The 23,684-nt window shown below is 39.6% G+C and overlaps 1 protein-coding gene across 1 annotated transcript; it reads right to left on the bottom strand.

Annotated features, from left to right (window-relative positions):
• Positions 1-589: 589 nt before the first annotated feature.
• On the bottom strand, positions 590-21,719 carry LOC106505183 (uncharacterized). Its single transcript, XM_084980436.1, has 5 exons — positions 20,559-21,719; positions 19,207-19,390; positions 13,549-16,909; positions 2,239-2,410; positions 590-2,158 (listed from the first exon to the last, which is right to left on the bottom strand). The coding sequence occupies exons 1-2, from the start codon at positions 20,773-20,775 to the stop codon at positions 19,230-19,232; spliced, it is 378 nt and encodes a 125-aa protein (XP_084836562.1). The 5' UTR covers positions 20,776-21,719; the 3' UTR covers positions 590-2,158; positions 2,239-2,410; positions 13,549-16,909; positions 19,207-19,229.
• Between the last annotated feature and the right edge of the window lie 1,965 nt (positions 21,720-23,684).

Genomic DNA, 23,684 nt, shown 5'->3' with positions numbered 1-23,684 from the left:
TAACCCACTGTGCCACAAAGGAACTCCCTGAATTTTTTATTTTGTGTTACAATTTATAAATAGATGTTCTTTCTTCCTTTTTTTTTGTCTTTCATCATTTTTTTTTTTAGGGCCGTACCCGTGGTATATGGAGGTTCCCAGGCTGGGGGTCGAATCAGAGCTGCAGCTGCCAGCCTACACCACAGCCACGGCAACGTGGGATCCAAGCCGAGTCTGCGACCTCCACCACAGCTCATGGCAACACTGGATCCTTAACCCACTGAGCAAGGCCAGGGATTGAACCCGCATCTTTATGGATACTAGTCAGGATTGTTAACCATTGCGCCACATGGGAACTTCTTCTTTCTGACTATAGAAATCCTTTTTTTTGGGAACTGGAGGAATTGTATAGAATTTATTTCTCATGTTGACTGTAAGAGCGTTGACATTTGAATAATTAGGCTTAAAACTGGCAGTTTCAAATTATAGTGTAAGAGATTGATAATTAGCTTCAAAAGCACATAGAACTTGGTTAGTAATGTTTCCTGGCAACATCATTTTGACCTTTACTGAAGTGCTTTCTGAAAATTAGAGTCCTGGAAGAAAATAATAGTTGTAAATTTTTTTCATTTAAACTCTGTATTGTGAAATTTTATAAAATGTTAGGTATCATGAATATGCACATGGCATATTGTGCAGTAATTAGTTCCCACACATTTTACAGTTTTCTTATTTTGCAGATAATTTTATGAATTATTTGATAAACATGCCCAGATAAGATCTTGAGTCACAAGAACAGTTCATCATATTAGTTAAAAAAAATCACTATAGTCAACTTGTTACTTGGAATTGGCTTTCTTACCCTCACTTTGCCTCCACCAGTTTGAGAGGAGAGCATTTTTTTCCCCCCTGTTTTCTTGAAAACTTAATTATTTCTGATCTAATGAGCACAAAGAAGTTCAGAAACATTATTAAGTAACTTTCAGGACTCTTCTTGGGCCTATAGGGGAAATTCCCTAGCTCTTTGGACAGCTCTTATGTCCCAGGATTGTCCTGAGAATTTAAGCAGAGATGGGAGTGGCTTTTTTTTTTTTTTTTTTTTTGCTTTTTGCTTTTTGCTTTTTAGGGCCGCACCCACGGCATATGGAGGTTCCCAGGCTAGGGGTCCAATCCAAACTACAGCTGAGTCTGTGACCTACACAACTCATGGCAATGCGGTATCCTTCACCCACTGAGTGAGGCCGGGGATCAGACCCGCAACCTCATGGTTCCTAGTCAGAGTCATTTCTGCTGCACCATGATGAGAACTCCTTTTTATTTTTTAATTTTTACTTATTTTTGGGGGGGGTCTTTTGAGTGATCTATGGGAACAGATTTTTAAAACAGATTTTCTGGTCCCTCCAGGCTGTTTCCATGTGGCTAACTCATTTTTCCCCATGTAGCCAGCCCCACCTCTCTCTGATTCTGATGTCCAAAGCCTGAGTTTCAGTTCCCAACCCACACGGTGTGAGCAGATGGTCAGGAAGCACAGGGCGGTAGCACTGACTGTGGAGGACTGGTTCCATTTTACCTGCTTTTTCACGCTGACTGCTGTGTTCTCCTCCAAGACTCTAGAGAGTTTCTCCTCTGACCTGGCTGATTTCCTCGCCGGTGGGGCAACTTCTCAGGGTCCTGGACCTTTCTTTCCAGCTGCCTCCTTGGGGTGCAGGTCCCATTCTGCTTCCTTTCTCATCTTCGTTCTTTTCTCAAACCTTTTTTCTTCATGAAGATTTTCTTGCTCTTTCAGAATCCTGAAAGATTTGCCAGAATTCAGCAGGTTTTCTGTGAATCATGGCACAGGTAGATGCATCCTCAGTGTGTTTGTGGGAGTAGGTGAGCTTCACATCCTGCTACTCCGCCATCTTCTTCAGGACCTGATGTCACGTGTTGATAACAATGTTATTGATGGTGCTTGCTGACCAAAATTATTTCTGTGTAGGAGGCCGACATTCAGGTCTCCTCCAGCAGCGACGTAACTGACAGCTCAGAAGTCATTTAAACCATGAAGGAGATCATCTTGTGCCAGCGTCCCATCCCAGCCACACTTCCAGATCCTCGAGCCCCTCTGTCCTTTGTGGTTGGTGTTTCTGTCTTATCCCTGTGTTTGATAACCTGTGTGTGTTGAGTCATCATTGAATCCCTGGAAGCAGAATAGGTAGGTAACGGTAAGTATTTTTTGAACAGGTGGGTTTGTTTCCCTGAGTTATCACTGCTACCTACCTGGCAGCGTTCGCAGTGACGCACGTTGCCTTCCTGCCAGTTCCTGTGGGTGAATTCTGTGCTTCAAGTCAGTCTGTCCACTTACATTGTTGGTACCAACTCTGCTGCTAAAACAAGCAGTTTCTCCCCCCTTTCCTGCATTATTGGTTTTCCTTTCTCTTCCAGGTCATTTCTGTTGGTAACAAACACACTACAGTTATCACTCCGTTTCTGTATTTCCTTTTACATCTCAAAAGAGTTGTTTAATGCATAGCCAGTTGATTTTTAACAAGAGTGCCCAGTCGATTCAATGAAGAAAAAAGTCTTCAACAGATGGCATGGGATAACTGGATTAACATGCAAAAGAACTAAATTGGACCTTCTCTCAGAGTACATACAAAAATTCACTCAAAATGGATCAATGAGTTAAGACCTAAAAACCATAAAATTTGCAGAAGAAAACAGTAAATCTTCATGACCTCGGCTTTGGCCATGGCTTCTTAGACATGATGCCACAGCATGAACAATAAAGTAATACGAGTTGGGCTTCATCAAAATTAAAGCTTGTGCATCAAAGGAAACATTAAGAAGGTAACAGGAAAATGTTACAGACCAGGAAAAAAAATGTTGCAAATTAAATATCTGATAAGGATTTAATACACAAGACATATAAAGAACTACAACTCAAGAACAGAAGACAACCAAATTATAAATAGGTAAAGGACTCAACACTTTCTGCAGAGAAGATAACGCAAATGGCCAAGAAGCACATGAAAAGATGCTCTGCATAATTAGCCATCAGGGAAATGCAAGTCAAAAGCACAGTGAAATAACACGTCATACCTACTAGGATGGCAATAATTTAAAAAGTGGAAAAGAACAAGCGCTGGTGAGAATGTAGAGAGTTAGAACCCCGTACCTTTGTGGGTGGAAATGTAAAATGGTGTAACGGCTGTGGAAAACAGATGGGTGGTTTCTGATAAGATGCCTTATGACCCAGAAAGCTTACTCATACGTTTTACTCTGAAGACTCAAAAACAGTTACTTGACCAGATACTTAGAGGCCAGTATTTACTGCAGCATTATTTACAACAACCAAAAAGTAGAAACAACTCGTGTCCCTCAATGGATGGGTACACAAAATGTCGCGTATACAGCCAATGGGATATTAGCTATGAAAGGGGAGCTCCGATACAGGCTGTGACAGGGATGAACCTTGAAAACATTAAGTGAGAAAGTCAGATATAAAAAGACAAATGGGAGTTCCCGTCGTGGCGCAGTGGTTAACGAATCCGACTAGGAACCATGAGGTTGTGGGTTCGGTCCCTGCCCTTGCTCGGGGTTAAGGATCCGGTGTTGCCGTGAGCTGTGGTGTAGGTTGCAGATGCGGCTCAGATCCCGCGTTGCTGTGGCTCTGGTGTAGGGTAGTGGCTACAGCTCCGATTCGACCCCTAGCCTGGGAACCTCCATATGCCGCGGGAGCGGCCCAAAAAATAGCAAAAAAGACAAAAAAAAAAAAAAAAAAAAAAAAAAGTATGACTCCAATTACAGGAAACATTCTGGCTGGGCAAATTTACAGAGGCAAAATGCATGAGAGGTTACCTGGGGCTGGAAGGAATTGGAAAGAGATGTTGCTAATAGTTACAGATTGTCTATTTGCAGTGATGAAAAGTTACGGAAATAGTGATGGTTGCACAACACTATATAATTTTCTTTCTTTGTAACTTAAAAAATTTTTTTCTTTATTGAGATATAATCGATAGGACGTTGTTCAAGTCCTCTTTTAGCAACTTTGAAATATACAATGTAGTACTAACCATAGTCTACAGGCTGTGTATTACATCACCAGAACTTTGTCTTTTATTTTTTTAGGGCCGCACCCATAGCATATGGAAGCTCACAGGCCATAGGTCGAATTAGAGCTACAGCTGCTGGCCTACACCACAGCCACAGTAATGCCAGATCCGAGCGCGTCTGTGACCTACACTACAGCTCATGGCAATGCAGGATTCCCAGCCCACTGAGTGAGGCCGGGGATCGAACCTGCATCCTCATGGGTACTATTCAGGTTTGTTTCTGCTGCACCACAACAGAAACCCTCAGAACTCCATCTTTTAATTGGAGGTTTGCACCCATTCATCATCTTCATCCATTTACCCCACGCGCTCCACCTCACGCCCAGCCTGTGGCAACCACCATCTGTTCTGTTTCTTTGGGTTCCGTTTTCTTTGTTTTGTCTTTTGTCTTATTTCACTTAACATAATGCCCTCTAGGTTGATTTATTTTGTGGCAAGATTTCCCTATTTATGGCCGAATGCTATCCCATTGTGTATATATGCCACATTTTCTTTATCCATTTGTCTGCTGGTGGACACTTAGGTTCCATGTCTTGGCTGTTCCATGACATGCTGCAGTGAAAATAAAGGTGCACATATCTTTTCAGATTAATATTTTAGTATTTTTTGGATAAATACCCAGAAGTGAAATTGCTGAATCATAAAGTGGTTCAATTCTTAATTTTTTTTTCCTTTTGACTGCACCCATCATGGCATAAAGAAGTTCCTGGGCCAGGGATCAGATTTGAGCTGGAGCTGTGACCTGTGCTGCAGCTGCAGCAATGCTGGATCCTTAACCCACTGCACCAGGCTTGGGCTCAAACCACTGCCTCCATAGAGGTAAGCCAGATCATTAATCCACTGTGCCACAGCAGGAACTCCACTATTCTTAAGTTTTTGAGGAGCCTCCATACCGTTTTCATACTCGCTGTACAAACTTAAATTCCTACTAACAGTGCAGAGGTTTCCCTTTCATGCACATCTGTTCCTACACTTATCTTCTTACCTTTTTCATAATAGTCATTTTTAACAGGTGAGAGGTAGATATCTCGTTGTGGTTTTTGTTTTTTTCTTTTTATTGAGTTACAGTTGATAAAATACTGATTTTTGGTATATAATACAGTGATGGAGTATTTTTATACGGTATACTCCGTTTAAAGTTATAAAATATGGGCTGTGTTCCCTGAGATGTACTTCGTACTGTATCTTACTTTGTACTTAGTAGTGTAAACTTCTCAATCCCCTTCCACTCTGTTGCCATACCCCCACTGTCTCCCCACGGATAACCACCAGTTTGTTCTCTGTGAGTCTGTTTCTGTTGTGCTGTATTCATTGATTTATTTTTTAAATTCCACATATAAGTGAACACATACAGTATTTGTCTTGATCTGATTTCCTTCATTAAGCATAATACTCTCTCTTTCTGCCATTTGCAACAATATGGATGGACCTGGACTTTTTTTTGTGGCCAACGTGTGATCTATCCTGGGCACCGTTTCATGTGCACATGAAAAGAATATGTATTGTGTTATTTTTGGAGGTACCTATTAAGTCCAACTGATCTAATATGTCATTAAAGACCCCTGATTTTCTGCTCGGATGATCTGTCCATAGATAGGAGTGGGGTGTTCAAGTTCCCTACTGTGATTGTGCTTTTGTCAGTTTCTCCCTTTATGTCAGTTAATGTTTGCTTTATATATGTAGGTACTCCTATATTAAATGTGTATATGTTTAAGAATGCTATATTCTCTTCTTGCATTGACCCCTTTATCATTATATAATGCCCTTTGTCTTTTGTTACAACCATTGAAAGCCCACTTTATCTAATGACTGTTGCAAACCCAGCTTTCTTTTTTTTTTTCCAATTGTATGAAATACCTTTTTCTACCCCCTCACTTTCACTGTCTTTAGCTCTTAAGTGAGTCTTCTGTAGGGAGAACATAGATGGATCTTGTTATTCTCATCCAGTCAGTCTCCCTATATATTTTGATTGGAGCATTTAGTCCAGAGACATTTTAAGTGATTATTGATTGGTATATACTTATTGCCATTTTTCTGATTGTTTCTGTAGTTCTTCTCTGTTCTTTATTCTCTTCCCTTGTGGTTAGATGATTTTCCTTAATATTATGTTTGCATTCCTTTTTCTTGTGTATCTTACAGTTTTTGACTTGTGGTTAACATAGGATTCATATATGTTGACCTATAACTATATCTACTTGTTTTAAACTTACGGTTATTTAAGTTCAAACACTAAGAGAATCTAAAAGATCTACATTTTTACTCCCCTCCCATGTTTTTGATGTCATATTTTACATCTCATGTTTATCCTTTAACTGTTTATTGTAGTTATATTTTTGTCTTTTTATACTAGTTTATTTATACTAGTTTTTACTTAAATGGTTGATCCACAGCCTTTACTATATATTTGCCTCTACTGATAGAATTTTCCTTTCCTATAATTTCTTATTTTAGCCTTTTCTTTTTCATTTAGAGAAGACTCTTTAATACTTCTTGTAAAGTCAGTTTAGTATTCGTGAACCTTCTTAGTTTTTGCTTGTCTGAGAAGCTCTTTATCTCCTTTAATTCTGAATGATTGATAAATTGCTGGATAGAGTAGGTTTTCCCCTCTTGGCAACTCTAAAGTTTCTTCAGAAAAAAAACCACATGATAGTTTTACATGGTTTTCGTATACATAAGTTTTTCTCTTGCTGCCTTTAAAATTCTCACTTTAACTTTGGCCATTTTAATTCTATGTCTTGGTGTGGGTGTCTTTGCATTCATCTTATTTGAGACTGTACTTTTGTACCTGGAAATCTGTTTCCTCTTTCAGGTTTGTGAGGTTTTCAGTTTATAATATCATCCAGTAAAATCTCAAACCCTTCTCTCTCTTTTCCTTCTGGGACCCCTATAATGCAAATAATACAGTTGAAGCTGTCTCACAGGTCCCTTAAACTATTCTTATTTTTTTAAATTTGATTTTCTTTTTGCCGTGCTGACAGGGTTGATTTCCATTATTGTCTTCCAGATTCCTTATTTGTTCTTCTTTATCACCTAATTTGCTATTAATTCCTACTGTGTTTTCTTCATTTCTTCAGCTCTGTTTTTTTTTTTTTTTAATAATTTCTAGTTCTTCATTGAAATTCTCAATTAACAGTGATGTGTTAATCTATTCTTTCCCCAAATTCAGTTAGCATACTTATTGCTTTGAACTACCTATCAGGTAGATTATTTATCTCTTTCATTAGGGTTTTTTCCCACAGCCTTTTTCTTGTTCTTTCATTTGAAAAGTATTCTTCCATTTTTTCATTTTGTTAAGTTTTCATGTCTCTCTGAAAGTAAGTGATGTCATTACCTATCCTCATCTTGACGGTGTGACCTTGTGTGAGATCATCCCTGTGTAGCCTGTATGTGCCCAGCAGATGTGCTGGGAGCCTGATCTAAAGTGAACATGGGCTGCATCTTCCCCATGGGTATGCTGGCAGCCATGACCCTAATGGGAGGTAGGGCTGGAGTTGGAGGGCTAGAGCCAAAGTCAGGTGCAAGCCAGGGTTTCTCTGTCCATCGTTGTTAATAGCTGTGTCAGATAAGGGCTCAGGAGGCCGGAGCAGGAACCCTGAGGGAGTTGGGTTTCTCCTGGTATCATGGTAGTTTCCTTGGCTAGGGTTGTGACCGGGGCCTGAGGGCTTGGGGCTGTACGTCTGTTCTGGTTTCACTTTTTCACCCAGTGTGTGTGCCTTGGTTAGAGGCTGGTTTGGGTGCAGAGGAGTTTTGTGCCCACCTCTTAGCTGGCCTGACCCCCTACCCCCTCTTGCCATGGATGGCCATACCCTCGAGCTAGCCTTGCTCCTTCCAAGTGTCTGCAGGGATACATGTTTTGATGGTGGTCGTCTCCACACTCTGGAGCTAGTTTTGCTTCTGAGTGTGTGCACCAAGGCGCCTGGCTGGCAGTGGCTGTCTCCGGCCTGTAAGAGGCAGGGCTGACATTGATGAGCTCTGGTTCCTCCAGTGTGCACACTTGTTGGCAATAGCAGGCTTTGCCTTGGTGGGCAGTGCTAAGGCAAGAGGGGCTGGAAGAGAGGCCTGGTATAGGCTAGGGGACATGCTGGAGGGATCCTAGCAAGCCAGCCAGGACCCCGTAGGCAGTTTTCAATCTGCTGCCTTTGTGCTGTGACTGGGAGTAAGCAGTGCTCTTGTGCACATGCTCTTCAAGAGCAGAGTCTTGGTCTCTTATACCCCCATAAGCACCAGTGGTTTTCAGAGCAGCACAGGGGGCTTTTCCCCACAGCTAGATGCCCAGGATTGAGGGTCTACCTAATAGAGGGCCCACTTCTCCCTAGCGAGTTCCCATTGCTGGTGATATCCACCTCCCCTTCTGGGTCCCCCAGCATCTGTCCAGGTCCTGACCAGATTGCTTCTCCCTGCCACTCCCCCTCAGACGACATGTGGGTCTTTCTTTACAACCGTAGTTATAGAAGGGCTGTTCTCCCAGTGTCCGGGTCATTTCCAGCAAGAGTTGCTTCCCATGTAGTTTTTGATTTGTTTGTGAAAGGAGGGTGGGCTTGCAGCCCTGTCTCACTGTGGCTTTGTTTGCATTTCCCTGATGATTAGTGATGTTGTCCACACTTTCATGTACCTTCGGTAATTTGAATCTCTTTTTGAAGAAATGGCTATTCAGGTCTTAGGCCCATTTTTAATTGGATTATTTCACCTATACTTTTTTTTTTTTTTGCCATTGAGTTATGAGTTCTTCATGTATATTGTATATTAACTGCTTATCAGATATATGATTTGCAAATTTTTCTCCCATTTCATATGTTGCATTTTCATTTTATTGTTTCTTTCACTGTGCAGAAGCTTTTTAGTTTGTTGTAGTTCCACTTACTTTTTGCTTTTATTGTTTGTACTGTAGTTGTCATATCCATTAGGTTATTATTGCCAAGACCAATGTCAAGGAGATTTTCCCCCCTTTGTTTTCTTCTAGGAATTTTATGGTTTAAGGTCTTAGATTTAAGTTTTAGTCCATTTCAAGTTCACTTTTGAGTGGTGGAAATAGTTCATTTTCATTCTTTAGCCTGTGAATATGCAGTATTTTCAGCACTATTGGAGAAATTTATCTTTTCTGTATTTAATTGACAATATATGTAATGACTTATTTCTGGGCTCTTGATTATGTTCCATTGGTCTCTGAGTCTTTGTGCCAGTACGATCTTTGGAATACTATAGCTTTGTGGTATATTTTGAAATCAGGAAGTAATGATACTTCCAGCTTTATTCTTCTTCCACAGGATGCTTTGGCTATTGAGAATCTTTTGTGGTTCCAGAAGAATTTTAGGATTTTCATTTTCTGCAGAAAATGCCATTGAAATCTTGATAGAGATTGCATTGAATCTATAGATTACTTTGGGTCGTCAGGACATTTTAACAATATTCTTTTAATCCATAAACATAAAATATCTTTTATTTATGTATGTTATTTTCAGTTTCTTTCATCAAGATATTGTAGTTTTCAGTGTATGGATCTTTTACTTCCTTGTTAAATTTATTGCAAAATATTTCATGTTTTTCATGCTATTGTAAATGAGTTTCTTTAATTTTTGGGAATTTGTTGTTAATGACTAGAAATGCAACTGATTTTTATATGTTGATTTTATATATATATGTCTTGTAACTTTACTGAATTCACTTATTTTTGGATTATTTAGACTTTCTAAATATAAGATCACGTCATCTCCAAACAATTTTACGTACTCCTTTCTAATTTCAGTGCCTTCTAATTTCAGTTTTTTGCCTGATGCCTCTGGCTAGGGCTTCTAGTATGTGTTTGAATAAGAGTGGTGGGAGTGGGCATTCTTACCTTATTCCTAGGGGGAAAAGAAAAGGCCACAACTATAAACAAGAAAATTTAAAAATGGAAAAGCTTACTGGTAAAGCAAACAGAATAAAGGTTTTATTCTGAAATCATCCATACACAAAGTTAGTAGCTAGTAGGGAGGTTAAAAGACAAAAGTAGTAAAGTCATACACAGAACAATCAGATGTAAAATATAATCAGTAATCATGGAGGAGGAGAGTACAAATGCAGGATATCTAAAATGATTTTGAAATTAAGAGATCAGCAATTTAAGTACATTTAAATATATACAAAAATCTCATGGTAACTGAAAAAATAATAGATACAAGAAAAAGAAAGAAATTCAAACACTAAAAATACCCATCAAATTATAGGCAGACAGAAGAAGGAGGGGGGGAAGACTTACAAAAACTAACCCTAAAATAACAGTAGGAACACACATACTGATAATTACCTTAAATGTAAAAGGACTGAATGCTCCAACCAAAAGACACAGACCACCTAATGCATACAAAAATATGACCCATATGTTTGCTGCCTACAATATACTTCTGTCAGATCTAGAGACACTTACAGATTGAAAGGGGATGGGAAAAGTTATTCCATGCAAATGGAAGTTAAAGCTAGAGTTGCAATAGTTAAACAAAATAGACTTTAAAATAAAGATTGGTACAAGAGACAAGGATACTGCAGAATGATTAAGGGATCAATCCCAGAAAAAGATACAATAATTGTATATGCCAACTTAGGAGTACCTCAATGTATAAAGTAAATGTTAACAGATATAATAGTAGAAATTGACAGTAACAAGAAGAGTGGGGGACTTTTAATATTCCACCTCTATCAAAATGTCATCTAGACAGAAAATCAGTAAGAAAACACAGGCCTTAAATGACATATTAGACCAGATGGTCTTACTTGATTATAAAGCATTCTATCCAAAAGCAGCCAAATAAACATTCTTTTCAAGTGCCTATGAAACACTCTCCAGGATAAAGCACATCCCGGGCCTTGGTGAATTTAAGAAAACTATGCTTCTTAAATTCATTTCAAGCATTCTTGAAAATGCTTGAAATCCTATCAAGCATTTTTTTCCAACCACAACAACATGAGGCTAGAAATAACTGCAGAAACCACAAACATGTAAACAACCAATGGATCACTGAAGAAATCAGAGGAAAACCTATAGACAAATGAAAACATGATAATCCAACAACTATTGGATGCAATAAAAGTAGTTCTAAGATGGAAATTTACAGTGATACAAACATACCCCAGGAAACAACAATCTCAAAAAAAAACCAACCCCTATCCTTTCACTTAAATCATAAATATCAGTACAGAGATGGCATAGAGACTAAAAAAAAGAAAAGATCAAATGTAAAACCTGGTTCTTTGAAAAGATAAAATTGATAAAAATCTCAGCCAGACTTATCAAGAAAAAAAGGGCAAGGATCCAAATCAATTAAAGACCAGAGATGAAAAGGGAGAATTTAGAACCGATGCCACAGAAATACAAAGGATCTGAGACTACTACAAGCACCTATATGCTGATAAAACAGATAACCTAGAAGAAATGGACAAATTCTTAGAAAGGTACAATCTCTGAGGACTGAACCAGAAAGAAATAGAAAATATGGACTAACCAGTAGTACTGTAATTGAACCTCAAAACTCCTGACAAGCAAAAGTCTAAGACCCCGTGGATTCTTCCACTTAGAAAAGAGTTAACACTCATCCTTCTGAAACTATTCCAAAATATTGCAGAGGAAGGGACACTTCTGAACTCATTGAGAGGCCACCATCATTCTAATACCAAAACCAGACATATCACACAAAATTATCACAGATGAACATAGGTCTAAAAATCCTCAAAAAATACTAGCATACCATCTCCAACAGTACATGAAAAGGATCACACATGATCAAGTGGGATTTATTCCAGGGATGCAAGAATTTTTCAATATCTGCAAATCAATTTGATAACCACATTAACAAATTGAAGAATAAAAAACCATATGATCATCTCAATAGATGCAAAAGAAGCTTTTTTTTTTTTTTTTTGTCTTTTTGCCATTTCTTGGGCCGCTCCCCCGGCATATGGAGGTTCCCAGGCTAGGGGTCTAATCGGAGCTGTAGCTGCCAGCCTATGCCAGAGCCACAGCAACGCGGGATCTGAGCCGCGTCTGCAACCTATACCACAGCTCACTGCAACGTCGGATCCTTAACCCACTGAGCAAGGGCAGGGATCGAACCTGCAACCTCATGGTTCCTAGTTGGATTTGTTAACCACTGCGCCACGATGGGAACTCCCAAAAGAAGCTTTTGATAAAGTTCAACATCCATTTATGATAAAAGCTCTTCAGAAAGTGAGTGTAGAGGGAACCTACCTCAACGTAAGAAAGCTCATTTATGATAACTCCAGAGCTAACATCATTCTCAATGGTGAAAAGCTGAAAAAATTCCCACCAAGATCAGTAACAAGACAAGGATGTCCACTTTCACCATTTTTTTTTTGAAGTCCTCATCAAGTCGGTTAGACAAGGAAAAGAAATGAGTCCAAAGTGTAAAATAAGTAAAATTCTATTGTTTGTAGATGTCATGATGCCATCTCTACATAGAAAACGCTAACGATCCCACCAGAAACCTACTGTACTTCATCAGGTAATTTGGTAATGTTGCAGGATACAAAAATAATATACAGAAATATGTTCCATTTCTATACACTAACAAATACCAGAAATAAAAGTCAAGGAAACAATCCTTTTTTATCATTACATAAAAAACAAAATACCTAAATCTACCTAGGAGGCAAAAAGTTTTACTCCAAAAATTACAAGACGTTGATGAAAGAAACTGAGGATGACAGAAACAGATACAAAGATATACTGTATTCTTGGTTTCGAAGAACGAGTATTGTTAAAATGACCATACTAGCAAAGGCAATCTAGAGAGTCAGTGCAATCCCTATCAAATTATCAATGGAATTTTTCACAGAACTAGAATAAGAAATTTTAAAATTTACATGGAAACACAAAAGACCCTGAATTAGCCAAAACAATCTGGAGAAAGAACAAGGCTGGAAGAATCACCATCCCTGTCCTCAGACTATATATCAAACAATACTGGCACAAACACAGATATAGTTCAATGGAACAGTATAGAAAACCCAGAAATATGCCCACAGATTATAGTGAGTTAATATTTGACACAGAAGGGAAGAATATTCAATGGAGAAAAGGCAATCTCTTCAAGAAGCTGTGCTTGGAAAATAGGACAGCTACATGTAAAAGAATGCAATTAGAACATTTTCTGTCATCGTATACAAAATTAAATTCAAAATGGATTAAAGACCTAAATATACAACTAGATACTATAAAAATCCTAGGAGAAAATGTAGGTAGAACACTCTTCGACATAAATACCAGCAATATTTTTTTGGATCTGACTCCTAGACTAACAGAAATAAAAACGAACAGATAGGACTTAATTAAAAGCTTTTGCACAGGATAGACAACCTGAAGAAAAAGAAAATACAACCTAAGGACTAGGGGAAAATATATGTAAATCATGTTACTGACAAAGAATTATTTCCAAATTATACAGACAGTTCATACAGTTTAATAGCAACAAACCAAACAACTCACTTTAAAAATGAGCGGATGTCCTAAATATTGCTCCAAAGAAGACACACTGATGGTCAACAGGAACATGAAAAGATGCTCAGTATCGCTAATCATTAGAGAAATCCAAAGGTATCATCACCTCGCACCCGTCAGAAAGGCCATCGTTAAAAACTCTGCAAATGAAATAGCAAATGCTGGAGAAGGTATGGAGAAAAAGGGACCCTCCCGCACTCTTGGTAGGAATATAAATTGGTGCAGGCCCTATGGAGAACAGTAGACTTACCTTACGATGCAGCAAACCCACTTCTGGATCTATATCTGGAAAAAACTAATTTGAAAAGATACATGTACCCCAGTGTTCATAGCAGCACTATTTATAACGGCCAAGACATGGAAGCAACCTAAATGTCGATACAGATGAATGGATAAAGAAAATGTGTGTGTGCACATGTCCACAGCGGAATATTGCTCAGCCAGAAAAACCAAATTATTCCATTTTCAGCAACATGCATCAACCTAGAGATTATCATAGGAATTGAAGTAATTGAAGTCAGTAAATGACCAACATCATATGGTATCACTTATATGTGTGTAAAATGATACAATTGACCTTATTTACAAAACGAAAATAGTCATAATAACAGTTACCAAAGGGATAGTGGCAGAATGATTAGGAGTTTGGGATGAACATACGCATACTACTATTTATAAAATAGTAAACAACAAGGACATACTGTACAGCACAGGGAACTATACTCAGTATCTCATAGTAACTTATAGTGGAAAAGAATATGAAAAAGTATACATATGTACATACATATACACACACATCTGTATAACAATCCCTGCTATACATAATCACTGAAATTAATGTTGTAAATTATATTTTAGAAAATAGCTACAGAAGATACAAGAAAGAGAATTAACGTACATAAATATTGAAAAAATATAATCAAAACACCAATCGAGGCAGTAAGAGAAAAAGAGCAATAAAACTGCTGTAAGTTATTTAAAAAACAAAGGGAAAACAGTAAGTGCTTCTCTATCAGTAATTACCTTAAAGGAAGAGAGATTAAATGCACCAATCCAAAGATGTAGATTACTAGCTCATTTGAGAAAAAAAAAAAAATCCAACTATATGCTGGGTACAAGAGACTCACTTTTGTACACACAGGGGCTGCAAGCAAAAGGATGAAAAAAGATACTCCATATAGATTAGTGTCTTCATTAGAAGAGGAGGCAAGGAGTTCCCATCGTGGCGTAGTGGTTGGCGGATCTGACTAGGAACCATGAGGTTGTGGGTTCGGTCCCTGCCCTTGCTCAGTGGGTTAACGATCTGGCGTTGCCGTGAGCTGTGGTGTAGGTTGCAGATGCAGCTCGGATCCCGTGTTGCTGTGGCTCTGGCGTAGGCAGGTGGCTACAGCTCCGATTCAACCCCTAGCCTGGGAACCTCCATATGCTGTGGGAGCGGCCCAAGAAATAGCAAAAAAAAAAAAAAAAAAAAAAAACCAAGAAGAGGAGGCAAGACCAGAGCTGTCATGCTCTTTGTGCACATGTGCTAAGGAAAGGCTATGCGGGGAGGCAGCCAGAGAGCTTCCGCCGCAAGAAGTGGGCCAGAGGGAAATGTGTCTATGGGGAAATGGTCAGAAAGATGCAATGTGTTTTGGAAGATGGAGGAAAGGGGCCACAAGCCAAGTAGGTAGAAGCCCTTTAGGCCAGGAAGTAGGTTCTCCTGTATAACCTCCAGAAAGGGACTCAGGACTGCTGACTCAAGATACCTGATTTTTAGTCTAGTGCAACCTGTGCTGGACTTCTAGTCTATGGCACTGTCGGGTAATAAATTGGTGCTGTTTAATCTGCCAACTTTGTGGTAACTTGTTACAGTAGCTATAGAACACAAATACAGTGGGGAAGGCCAGATTGAGGCCTCTGAAACTGCCACAGACCCATCTTAGTAACTTTAAAACCCTTCTGTGTCTCTGAGGGAACAGCAGAAATTAATGCAATATTTAAGGACCTAAAGGATGCAGGCGTGGTGGTCTTCCTCACATGTCTTCTGACTTGCCAGTCTGTTTCCACTAGACTCGGCTAGTGGGCACACTGGCAGCTGCCAAGACAGTTGTGATACATTTGCCAAAGCAGATTTACATGACCTCTAGTATAGGGCATGTGTCCACTGAGCCAGGATATGTGTTCTTTTTCAGAGAAGATCAGGAACAATTTGGATCCACTTGGGATGGAGAACAGTGTACATTCACATGACAATGTTCAGCCTCTGACCCTTTCTCATAAAAATATCAACAGATGTGACCCAGTTAGACATGCTGCTAAATATCACATCAGCTTGCTGTCTCCAGAACCAAGTTCATTACTCTAAGAGGCGAAGAGGTCACAAGAACATTGAATGCCTTCATAGCTGTATGCACTCCAGAAGGTGGGAGACAAATCCTATAACTGTTCAGTGTGTACTGCATCAGTAAAGTTCCCAGGGGCGTCTAAGAGACATCCTCAAAAGTGAAAGACAGATTATTACATTTTACAAATCCCACAATAAGAATAAAAGTGCTTGGTCATCCTATATGGCTTCTGGAGGATGCATATTTGAAACTTGGAAATATTCATCTTGAGCCACATACCAGGTGATGTTGCCCGCTTGGAATGGGACCTCTGCACCGGGAGGAGTCTAGGGTTAAGCAGCTAAGATGCTTGAATTCTGTGCATTGATGGGCTGTATTATATCAAATGATTAGAAAGATGGAGTTTATGCAAGCTCAAGCAGCAGAATAAAAAGCTATACCTTTAGGGCAAGGCTGGCATTTAAAAAAAAAAACGTGGACCTTGACAGAGAACCACTGACTGACTGGGACATCAAGTTTCTATGAAACTGTAAGTGTTCCTCATACTCTGGGTTTTGTTAGATGATTCACATTAAAATGACTGGTGGGTCCAATAGGTAACCATGCCAGGATAGATGTGCTGCATCCAGGACAGGGTGCAAGCACGGCCGGAGGGTTCAACTTCAGCTGAATGCGCTGATGACTTCGACCTCCGTGTTACCCACCATCGGCATCTCCTCAGATCAAACTCACAGCCACTCAGTCAGGGGGCGGGGCGTCCCCATGTCTAGCTGACGGAGGATGAAAAAAGCCAAACGTGACTCATGGAGGGATCACCTCGTATATGGACACAATTAAAAATGGATTGTCGCCGTATTCTAACTCTATACCTAGGGGTACCCGGGGGGAAAGAGGAATCCTCGCAGTGGTCAGAGTTCCAGCTGTACCTGTGCTCATCCACTTTGTGTATAAGGAGAGGCAGCCTGAGGTAAGTTTATATACTCACACACTGGCAAGGTGAATGACTTGGCTGGTTGGTTAGAAGCCTGGAAAGAAAACAAAGGGCAGAAAAATATAAGTGTAGAAGGAATCAGATGGATGGACTTATGGGTCCCACGGTGAAAAGTATCACATGTAATGCTCATCACAGAACATCCACTATGAAAGAGGCTCTTCAAACAACATAGACTGAGTGATTTTGCCAGATGAATTTAGCTAGGTTCAGTCATCAGCCACTCTAGTGCTTCTGAGTACCATTAACAAGTATTAATTTGACAAGACTCAGAGCTCAAAAAGCAAAACAATAATAATACTACAAAAGAAACACATCTTCAGGTAGACAGAAATGTGTAATATTGGAAAAAGAAAGCTAAATAAAAAATATAAATCGGTCTTCACTAAAAGTAAGAATCTGTTCATTAAAATATTAAGAATGAAAAATCAAGATACTGGGAATAAAATTTGGAATACACATATTTGATAAAGGATTTGTATTCAGATTATGTTAAAGACTCATACAATCAATAAAAGAGAAATAAGCATTTTGAAAAATTGGCAAAAGACCTGAACAGCCACTTAAAGAGGAGATCTAGATGATCAATAAACAGAAAAAATGCTCAGTGTAATTATGCAACAGGGATATGTACACTAAAACCATGACTGCAATTATGACTTCAGCAGAATGACTGAAACAGAAAAACTGTAAAGTCAAGTATTCTATCATAAGCATTTCCAGCAAATGCAACTTTCAGCTTGTGGGAATGTAAAAATTGTTTGACATTATCTAGTAAATTTAAACATATGCATACCTTATGGCACTTCATTTTCATTTCTAGATGTATATCCTAGATAAACCAATACATAAACTGTTTCATAGTGCCTCTATTTCTAATAGAAACAACTTGAGGCAAAGGAAATGTTCATTATATATTTATACAATGTAATACAAAACAGTGATAAAAATACGATGTATATATGTCAAATCATCACACTATATATACATATCATACTATATATATACCATATATATACACACATATTTTTGTTACTTATACCTCAATAATGCTGGAAAAATTAAAAGCATTCTGAAAACTAAGATTAGACAGTGACAGTCTTGACTTAAACAGTCCATCTAGCAGAGGCCTAAAGCAAAAGCATACTCAATGCAAAAAAATTAGACCGATTTGCTTTAATAGTGGCAACAAGCCAAAGATGACCTCTCTAATCACTAGTATTCAATAAAATGTAGAGCCTATAAGACAATATGAGATAAAGTACAGGAGAAAAGGCACACTTACTTCTATATAGACAAACTATTAGAACCAGTAAAGAAGTTCAAAAGATTGCCAGATAAAAACTCTGCTAGTAAAATTCAACACATTTTAATACCAGTAATAACACACTGGAAAAAAAAAATGAGAGCAACAAAAATTAAGCATTCGGACTTTAACCTAACAAGGAATACACAAGAAATTCTTAAAGTCTAAAATATTAAAAGAAGAAAGAAATTGATGGAAATATGCTTCATGTTCAAGGTGCAATAACTAATGTGGTATAAAGATGCCACTTTTTTCAATATTAATCTAGGAATTTAATGCAATTTCCATACAAAATTTTTGTGGAAGGATAAAAGTCTATGAATAGCTAGGGCAATTTTTAAAAATACGTCTAAGCTTATCTTACCAGATAAAAGGTATAATACAAATAGATTTTAAAAGGTGTGATACTAGTGTAAAAACAAATATACTAGTGTAAGAAGCAAATCAGAGACCTGAAGAACATCCTGTCTCTATGGGACTTAGCAGACAATAGATGTGGCTTCATAAATCAGTCAGGAAAATGATGGTTCTTTTAGTAGGTAGAACTAGAAAGAATTGCACATAATAATAAGAAAAATAATATTGGACCCCTGTAGTATATCACATACCAAAGTGACTTCTCATGGGTTAAAAGATCTAAACATAAAAGTAGAAGTATAAAATAGAAATCAGTGTAAAAGATATCTTTGTACCTTTTCTGAGGCCCCCCCCAAGCCAAATCACAATAGAAATATTAATGTATTTATTTCATTATCTAAAAACATAAAGATTTCTGATCAACTAGACAATACAGACATAGTTAATGGCATAGGTGGCAGAAAATATTGACAACATTTAAAACCAATAAGTGATAAATATCTCAACTATGTAACACAAATAGAAAATCAAACCCTTAGAATGGATTCCCTAAATTGCTAAAAATGTATATGGATAAAAATATGTATGAAAGGAAACTGTTGCTTAAGGATGATGATAATGATTAGAAAAATACAGTTTGGAATAATGAAATACCACTTTAGGCTCACCTGATTAGGACAAATTAGAAAGCCTAGTAACATCGGGTGTCAGTGAGTGGTGGGCTGACAGGAGCCTTCATGCACCGCCACTGGAAGTGCAAACTCGTACCGCTGCTTTGGAGCAGCTGGGCAGAGCATCGGGAAAATACGTTATACCCCGGCTGGCGCAATCTCACTCTTGGGGGCATTCGCCCTGCAGACATGGAAAAGGCATGTGGTTACAATTAACTGGATCCCATCACCAGGGAACTGGATGGCTAGAGCATTAGAATGTGATGCGTCAGTGAGAAGCGATGGCTCAGATATACACGCACCTGCGCAGCAGGGCTTAGAAATGTGGTTGCCGAAAAGAAAAAGGAGATCTACCGCAGCATCACGCTATTTACGCAAATCCGCCAGCGGCACGCCAGCCCTCGGAGGTGAGGAAGCTGTGAGTTCACCTTAAGGGAGCAGGTTGACCCCTACAAACAGCTCAGGGGGAGCCGGGGGCAGTTTCATCCCCATAGCCCAGCGCAAGGGTCACTGTGGCTGAAGCCGTACGCCTTGCCAAGGCTTATCCCAGGCATGCAGGTAGCTGGACAGGTAACAGCTCTTGGTGTCACCCGTTGAGAGAAGTCACTGGGCCTCGTCTGGCCTGGGTGGGTTCTGCTGTCTGGTGGGCCCTTGTGAAGCCATTCCAGGCCCTGCTCACTACAGCTAATGGTGAGTTCATCACACAGTTTAAGGTGTGTGCCCATGGTGGCACTGGTGCGATGAAAAGGGCATTCAAGAGGGCAGATGGGTCTTCATCAGGGGACTCACACTTGCCATTTTTTCTGCGAAATGCGCACGCTTCACCGGGAGCTGTGTGGTACGCGGGCAGGATACATGCATAGTGATTTCCTCCTCAGCCTTTGATCTGCTCTGTGACCCAGGGCCTAGAGCCTCGTTTAGTTTCTTTTTCCTTTTTAGAGCCGCATTCAGGGCATGTGGAAGTTCCTGTGCTAGGTGTCGAATCAGCTGCAGCTGCTGGCCCACCCCACAGCCACAGCAATGCTGGATCCTTAACCCCCTGTGCGAGGCCAGGGATGGAACCTGCATCCTCATGGATACGAGTTGGGTGTGCTATCGCTGAGCCACAATGGGAACTCCTACGCCTCATTTCTTGGCTGAAATGATTTCATAGAAGCTATTCTGCCAGGTTGCTGCCTCGAGGACAGTGAAACCGCACCTGATACAGCTCAGTGTCTGGCACGGGTCAGAGGGTTTATTTGAAAAGCACACCTTGGGATTACATGCTGCCACCTCACCTCATGCACCCTCTGGTCTTAGGGGTTCATCTGAGTTTTCCTCCCCTCCTTAAAATGTGAACATAAAGGCACCTTGTGAACTAGATGATGCCCAGGAGCTCTCCAGAACACACAGCGGTCCTTGGGATGGGCACTTCCTGTTTATTGCTTCAGAGGCAGTGCAGCTGTAGCACCAGCCCTGGCACCTGCAGAGCCGGGGCAGAGAGCGCGTCCTGTTCCCGTTCCCTTCACCTGCTCCCCCCTCCCCACGGTCCGCAAGCAAGCAGGTGGTGAACATCCCGTCCTTCATTGTCCGCCTGGACTCCCAGCAGCACCTCTCCCTCTGCTCTCTGGGCGGGGGGTGGCCGCCCAGGCCGCGTGAAGAGGAAGAAGGCCAAGAAGGGCCAGGGTGGGGCTGGAGCCGCGATGACGAGGATTAAGCCCACCGCTCCTGACTGGTCGGGTGTCTAGTTTTCCAGCCAGATACTAAAACAAGATCAACACTTTGGAATAAATAAATATCAATAAATAAAACACACAAAACAAATACATGATATACTTCTCAAACATCAAACTTAGTTGAGGACACATTAAATACATTAGAGCTAATATCTGTAGCTGGGTAGTGGAGGAGAGGGAAAAGAATACAGATGAATGTGATGATGTAAAAAAAAATGTGTGAGGAGTTCCCGTGGTGGCACAGTGCTTGGCGAATCCAACTAGGAACCGTGAGGTTGCGGGTTCGATCCCTGGCCTTGCTCAGTGGGTTAAGGATCTGGAGTTGCCATGAGCTGTGGTGTAGGTTGCAGACGCAGCTCGGATCCCACGTTGCTGTGGCTCTGGTGTAGGCCGGCGGCTACAGCTCTGATTTGACCCCTAGCCCGGGAAACTCCACATGAGCAGCCCAAGAAATGGCAAAAAGACCCCCCAAAATAAATAAATAAATAATAAGTGTGAGAGAGAGAGAACCTGAATAAATTAGAGATGATAATATGCCACAGTATTATTAGTAGGAGTACCTCTGTTTCGCTGCAGTTAAAAAAAAAGGTCAGGGAGTTCCCGTCGTGGCGCAGTGGTTAACGAATCCGACTAGGAACCATGAGGTTGCGGGTTCGGTCCCTGCCCTTGCTCAGTGGGTTAACGATCCGGCGTTGCCGTGAGCTGTGGTGTAGGTTGCAGACGCGGCTCGGATCCCGCGTTGCTGTGGCTTTGGCGTAGGCAGGTGGCTACAGCTCCGATTCAACCCCTAGCCTGGGAACCTCCATATGCTGCAGATGCAGCCCTAAAAAAGCAAAAAACAAAACAAAATTAAAATCAAATGTAGGTAGAAAATCCAGCGATATCTCTGAATTCACATGTTCATTGACACTATTATTAAAAAATTAGAAATAGCAACAACAGCAACAACAACAACAGACAAAAAGACAAAAGACAAAAAAAAATTAATATAATTAAAATTCAAGAAAATAAGTTGCTAAAATTAAGTGACCCAAATATGCAATTTTGTTATATTCTTACCCGAAAGTGATTTTACTCTCCATATCCTTTGGAAAACAAAGTCATAAACTCTTCCACTAGCTCCAGAGTCTTGGCTCCCCTAGAACATTTTCAAAGCTTATTCTTGTTAGATTTTTATTTGTCTCTAAACAAACAGCAAATTAGCTTGAAAAATTATAATTAGAAAGCAATGTAATACTTTTCAATTTACAGTTCAGTGACACTGAGTACATTCACAATGCTGTGCAACCATCACTATCATTCATCTCCAGAAATTTCCCATCTTTCCCATTTGAAACTCTGTGCCCATTCACTAACTCCCCATTTACCCCTTTCCTAGCCTCTGGCAACAAATCTGTTGTCTCCGTAAACCGTTGTCTCTGTAAACTTGACTGCTCTAGCTACCTCATATATATATGGGGGTAGCAGGCAGCATTTGTCCATTCGAGACTGACTTATTTTACTTGGCATTTAAGTCTTCAAGGCTCATCCATATTGCATCATGTGCCATAATTTCCTTCTTTTTTTTTAAGGCCGAATACTACTACATGGTATGTACATGTATCACATTTTTTTTCTGCATTCATCCATTGTTGGACACTTGGAATGCTATATTTTGGCTACTGTGAGATAATGCTGCCATAAGGATGAATGTACGAATATCTATTTCAGTCTCTGCTTTCAATTCCTTTTAGTATATATTATTTTTAGGAACTGGCATACATTTTATATATTTTCCATACTTGGTACTCTCTGTAATTAAAAGAAAAGCAGCCGATCCAGTGAATGTGAGGGGATCGCTCATTGAGGTTTTGTTTTACATTTTTCCCTCATGATTAGTAATGTTGAGCATCTTTTCATGTACTTGTGGGCCATTTGTTTATTTCTTTGGAGAAGTGTCTGTTCAAGTTATTTGCCCAGTTTTTAAAAGGAGGTTTTTGTTTTCGTTGTTGAGTTGGAGTTCTTTATATATTCTAGATATTAATGCTTTGTCAGATATGATTTGCAAATATTTTTTCCCATTCTGTGAATTGCATTTTCACTGTTGATAATATCCTTTGATGTACAAAAGTTTTAAATTTTGTTGAAGTCTAGCTTATCTATTTTTTCTTTTGTCATCTGTGTTTTTAGCATTACCTTAAGAAATCACTGTCAAGTCTAATGTCATGAAGCTTTCTCCCATGTTTTTAATATTACTGTAAAGAGTTTTGTAGTTTTAGCTCTCATTTTTACATCTCTGATCCACTTAATTTTTAAATATGTAAGAGTCTGCCTTTTTCTTTGGATATGGATATCAAATTTTCCCAGCACCATTAGTTGAAGAGACTGTTTTCCCCACTGAACGGTCTTGGCGCCATTGTCAAAATTCAAATATATGCACGGGTTTATTTCTTGGCTTTCTTTTGTGTTCGATCGGCCCACATGCCTGTCAACATGCTAGTACCACACTGTTTGGTTTTTCGTAGTATTGTGGTAAATTTTGATATCAGAAACTGTAAAACCTCCAACTTACTTCTCCTTTTCCAAGATTGTTTTGGCTATTTGGGATCGCTTGTGAGTCCATATAAATTTTAGTATGCATTTTTCTATTTCTGCAGAAATGTCATTAAGATGTTGCTAAGAATTGCACTGAAGCTATAGACCATCTGGGATAATACTGACATCTTAACAGCATTACCTTCCAGTTGTGAGTATGGAGTCTTTTCATTTATTTGCGTCTTC

This window comes from Sus scrofa, chromosome 10 (genome assembly GCF_054392235.1).
Source record: "Sus scrofa isolate SSC_HxYL_T2T_F1_AM1 chromosome 10, Sscrofa_HxYL_maternal_Yorkshire_Landrace_v2.0, whole genome shotgun sequence".
Classification (NCBI taxonomy): Eukaryota; Metazoa; Chordata; class Mammalia; order Artiodactyla; family Suidae; genus Sus; species Sus scrofa.
This window is presented reverse-complemented; position numbering and strand designations above follow the sequence as displayed.

Coding starts and splice junctions, on each gene's coding strand:
- LOC106505183 (XM_084980436.1), bottom strand. CDS start 20,775: ATGAAGGACGGGATGTTCACCACCTGCTTGCTTGCGGACCGTGGGGAG. Junction 19,391..20,558: donor GGCATCATCTAGTTCACAAG/GTGCCTTTATGT, acceptor CCATGTCTGCAG/GGCGAATGCCCCCAAGAGTG.